The sequence below is a fragment of the Bidens hawaiensis genome, unplaced genomic scaffold (assembly GCF_021521415.1).
Source record: "Bidens hawaiensis isolate Kalapana, Puna unplaced genomic scaffold, B.hawaiensis_p1.1 tig00032494_1, whole genome shotgun sequence".
Taxonomy (NCBI): domain Eukaryota; kingdom Viridiplantae; phylum Streptophyta; class Magnoliopsida; order Asterales; family Asteraceae; genus Bidens; species Bidens hawaiensis.
Genome location: NW_027495553.1, coordinates 82,386 through 87,194, shown reverse-complemented (window position 1 = coordinate 87,194; position 4,809 = coordinate 82,386). Strand labels below are relative to the sequence as shown.

General features: G+C 34.8%; 1 protein-coding gene across 1 annotated transcript; it reads right to left on the bottom strand.

Moving 5' to 3' along the window:
- Positions 1-1,311: 1,311 nt before the first annotated feature.
- On the bottom strand, positions 1,312-3,674 carry LOC143583734 (uncharacterized). Its single transcript, XM_077065964.1, has 2 exons — positions 3,457-3,674; positions 1,312-2,225 (listed from the first exon to the last, which is right to left on the bottom strand). The coding sequence occupies exons 1-2, from the start codon at positions 3,672-3,674 to the stop codon at positions 1,340-1,342; spliced, it is 1,104 nt and encodes a 367-aa protein (XP_076922079.1). The 3' UTR covers positions 1,312-1,339.
- Between the last annotated feature and the right edge of the window lie 1,135 nt (positions 3,675-4,809).

The following is a 4,809-nucleotide window of genomic DNA, read 5'->3' as shown; positions in this document are numbered from 1 at the left end:
ATGCCCCCTTATGCTTTATTTTGACTTCACCAGGATACTTCATTGGACCCTCCATCGCATCCCCTTTAATTCCAAAGAAAATTAATGAACCTTTTGTTCCATAATTCTATTTTTGTTTTCACTCTTCAAATCTTACCTAGCTCCTTATCAATATACTTTGTCCATTTCTAAAACACTTTTCAACTCCAACGTACCACCAATCTGCTATCACCACCACCTGATAAGTTAGTTCATAAGGTTGCAATTTGAGCAATAATACACGCTAGAGGTGTTCCCTAGCTTTAACGTTAGTGAAGGACGTGTCACATGGATGAGAGCGACACTGTAAAACAGAGGGCTATCGTTCACAATAGATGATCATGTTATAATCGTAAAAAGGTTTAATTCTAATGAGAAGTCGGATAAAAGTTGTTTGAATATTCCGTAGGTTGATTGTATCTATAGAATCTTTTGGGGAGAAGGACATTATATAAAAATTATCATTCGTATTCAAACAAATAATTAAATTATCTACTTAAATATTTATTTTAAATGCTATGTTATCAGTATTGATCTAGTTAAACTACGCACAAATCAATAAAATGTGCATCTTAGGCATGCAAATCAAGAAATGTTTAAACTTGATTAGTAATTGAATAAATCATGTTTTAAAACTTACATGTACCTACATCAACATTAACAAGATTAATTTTCATCAACCGGTCATTGAATGTCTATAGAACAAGATTAACCTAGGTATCTATGTTGGTGTACAGTTCTTGTTTAATCATGCGTTTATGGTCTACATCCATTCATGTGTTTAAAGATCTAAATAATATCATATGATTATAACTTATATATTTGTTTGATTTCTTGTATCTACATGCATATTGAATGAAACATGGCTGATGGCACGATGTGCCTAGCTAAATTAATTACCCGTTAATACTTTATATTTTATCCGTACATGCAAACATATAAATTTAGTATACATTGCTTAAAGTTAAACCAAGCGGTGCTTGAAAGTAATTATTATGTTTACAATAGCATAGGATAATATATAGAGAGAGAAACAGTGAAAATGAGAAGCATGCATTTCAAAATTAGTAACCATATTTCAGTTGAGACGTAAATCGACAATTATGGGCTTCACTTAAAAAGACTTAACGCGCCCACGGGTAAATATTTTACCCTCCCTTGTGACAGCCATGAAATTAAGCACAAATGAAGAAGAAGAAGAAGAAGAAGAATAAGATAAAAATTGCAACAAACTTCATACCTAGTTAACAAATAAATAATAAACACTCCCCAATTAAATTAATTAACAATGTTTATTTATAGAAATTGATCATATTTATAATTAGATCCTAATTTTCCTTAAATCCGTAGTTTCAAACACTGGCAACTCTTGTCTGTAAGCACCGGTAACAATCTCCAATTCAAACAAATCATCATCTTCACCTTCATCCTCATCCTCGTCCTCAACATTAACCACAAAGTTGTTGTTGTTGTAGTTCTTCTCCGTGAACCATCGCCTCTCATACTTTGGCACCGGCGTAGAATCCGCACCACGTTCATGGATGATGACAGTATCGTTTTCAGGATAAAACCTAACAGACCGTTTAACATGACTGTTGGAATGCTGCTTCTTGCTCATACAAGACCTTGAAAACGAATCCCAGGCTGTCGTTGTATCCTGCTGCTTCTTGGCTTTCTTTTTGGAAGAAGAAGCGAAGAGCGAGCATATGAATGCGGATATCCGACTACCTGGTGAGATTGGCTGCTTCACCTTCTTCAGATCGCCGTAGATCTTCATGGCTTTTAGCTTTGTGGATTTCATGAACTTGGCCTCACTTCCAATATCATCTCGAGAGATTGTGAAGGAGTTTGGTAGTGATCGGTAGGTTGAGGGTGTTTCGGACGAGGTGCTGCTACTACAACTCTTTTTAGAAACGTAACAGCTACGGTTATTGTTATTGTTGTTGTGAGTGTCGTCGATCATAATGGCTCGTCGAAGACTAGGTGTGTGTTCTTCTTCTTTGGTGGTTCGTTTTGGTTGAGAAGCCAAATTAAGCATAATGTCGTGATCATGATGGTGATGAAGTTGTGGACGTAATCCTCCTCCTCCTCCTGCGTCTGTGGTTTCGTCAATGGAGCGGAGAATGGAGTCGAGGAGAGAGGAGGAGAAAGAGGGAGTTTTCCTCCGTGGTGGTGGTGGTTGATATCTGGAGCTTCCCTCCGGCATGCTAATTAGTTATAACAAGAGAGAGTTGATTGATGCTTAATTAATGGCGGTGAGATTAAAGCCAAATGGTGCGGCTGCGATTTTGGGGAGTATGTGAGGGGATATATATATATATATATATAGTGGGAAAAAGAAAGCAAGGAGACAATTATAAGCGTGAGGTGTGATTTCTGAGCAACATCAAAAGTCGAAACTGTTGGACAAAAATTACTCTCTCTATGCTCTACTGAATATTAGTACACTTTAGTCCCGCCTCGAGTAAGGCTTAGATCTAGTGTAACTCGTGTATTGAAGGTACTTAAAAAAATATATAAAGTTTTTTATTTTTAGTCGAGCACATGTGTAGTGGATAACATCCTTAATGTCCCTTCAAGCCATATATGACGTTATAATGCTTCATTATGCATGGCTTATTGGCTTTAGTCTATTTATTTTTAGATTTCTAATATAAAACATAACATTTATAAATTACTTATTTTAAATTTACAATTTTTTTTTAAATTTAAAGGGATTTTCTAATATATGCTGCTCCAAGTACACCCGTAAAAAACATTTATTATATGGAATATTTTTATTAAAACAACTATTTTACATTAACTATATTAATCTTGTAATAACTATCATATTTAACATTTTTATTATTCTACCACTAATTAAATTTCTTTACTTCCCATTAAAATTACTCTTTCATCGCTTCTAATTTCCCATCATTTTTCTATAAGTTTTTACTATTAAACAACCATTTTCATTACATTTTTATCTATTTTTTTTAAGATTAAATGATATAAAACATTACTATTATTTTGCAAATGTATGGACGTGTTCTTTTGGATCTGAATGAGTTTGTGTTGAAGAAATGCTATTGAGGAACAAAGTGAAAACAAGAAAATAATTTGTGAGGAACCACTCATTGGTCAATGTTTTCTAAGTGAAGAAAAAGCTATTGTTTGTTATCCAAATTATGCAAAAAAGAATGGATTTCCCGTTCGAAAAGAGAGGTTCGTGAACAAGAAAGGAAAAAGAAAAAGAAGCGAAAAAAAAGTCATTTTTATATTTTAATATTCATTACATATAGATGAACAGAAAAAAGATGGGAAATTAGAAATGATAAAAAAAATTGAGGGAATAATAAAAATGTTAAATATGATAGTTATTACAAGATTAATGTAATTATTACATATATTAGAAAATCTCATGTTTAAATTATCTAGACTTATTGTTTAAGTAGCTACAACTTTTGACGGGTTAAATTCTTTGGATCTAAATCAACAACCGTTGGGACAAGGTTCATATATGAAAAGAAGATACTAACCACATCCATTTCTTGATATAATTCCAAACACTTCAAATTTGTATCACGATCATACGTAGACTTCAAGCAATAACTACTTATATCGGTTATGAAAGGAGTGGTTTTCCCCGTCCTAAAACGGTTATCAACTTGTCTCATCTTGCTTCACTACCAAACAATGTAGGTTGGTGTTTTCACTCCATTCCATCTCAAAATTCATCTTTCAGCCCAAAGTTTCTTCCCGCACGCTTCTATTTCTTCTTTGTTCTTATCCAGGGAGTGAAAATATTCGGGAAGGTTTTTGTTCAATATTAAGGTGGGCAGGGTGGTGTTCTTGTCGGACATCGAATCCACCCCAATCTCACGCCGAGGCCGCTCCATTCACCCTAAGAAGTTATGTGGGCAATAATTAATTAGTTAAATTAAGCGGCTTAATTATATTTTTAAAATATATTACTATCATATCTTTAATTAGTATTTAGGTTTTTATTATTTAAATTTTCATTAACTTTCTTATATTACCTACATAGTAATAACTAAAATATTAGCTAATGTTGGGCTAGCCTACTTAGTACAGTCACATACGTCTTAAAGTGAAGACTCAAGTTAAAACCCGAAAAATAGGCAGCTTAAAAGGGAAAATCCTCAAAATAGTCCATCTACAAAATGAGATTCCAACTTTGTCCCTCCAAATTCAAGTTTCCAGTTTTGTCCCATTTCGTCCCATAGTTATCTTATCGTCGACGACGTGTTAGGGAATACTGACGACGTGTTACTAAACGAACCGGAGAACGACATGTGACCGGAATCTGGCCGGAAAGGTCGTCGACGATGTGTTTTCGCGGCCATTTTATCGCAGACGATTTGTTATACGTGTTCTTGTTCATGACGTCAATGCCGGGCTGCCATACCTGACACCCGTGTTCACATCACCAGCGATGGCTTACGGGATCTCATGGCCGGCGACTTGTTGACAAAACATAGGGTTGAAGATGCATTTCTAGTGCTAACGTAGGGTTGAAGATGCATTTCTGGTGCTAACGCAGGGTTGAAGATGCGTTTCCGTTGCTAATTTAGGGTCGACGGTTCGTTAGTAACACGTCGTCGGTATTCCCTAACACGTCGTCGACGACAAGATAACTATGAGACAAAACTGGAAACTTGAATTTGAATGAACAAAGTTAAAATCTCATTTTGTATATGGGTTATTTTGGGGATTTTCCTGGTTTAAAATTGTCGATGTAAAATAAATTGTGAATAACATATCTCGTGCAAAAAGGGAAAGGTAAATAAA

Excerpts from the sequence above, each read along its gene's own strand:
- LOC143583734 (XM_077065964.1), bottom strand. The coding sequence starts at position 3,674 with ATGAGACAAGTTGATAACCGTTTTAGGACGGGGAAAACCACTCCTTTC. Across the intron at positions 2,226-3,456 it reads AATTTAACCCGTCAAAAGTT|CATGCCGGAGGGAAGCTCCA; the intron begins GTAGCTACTTAA and ends ATAACTAATTAG.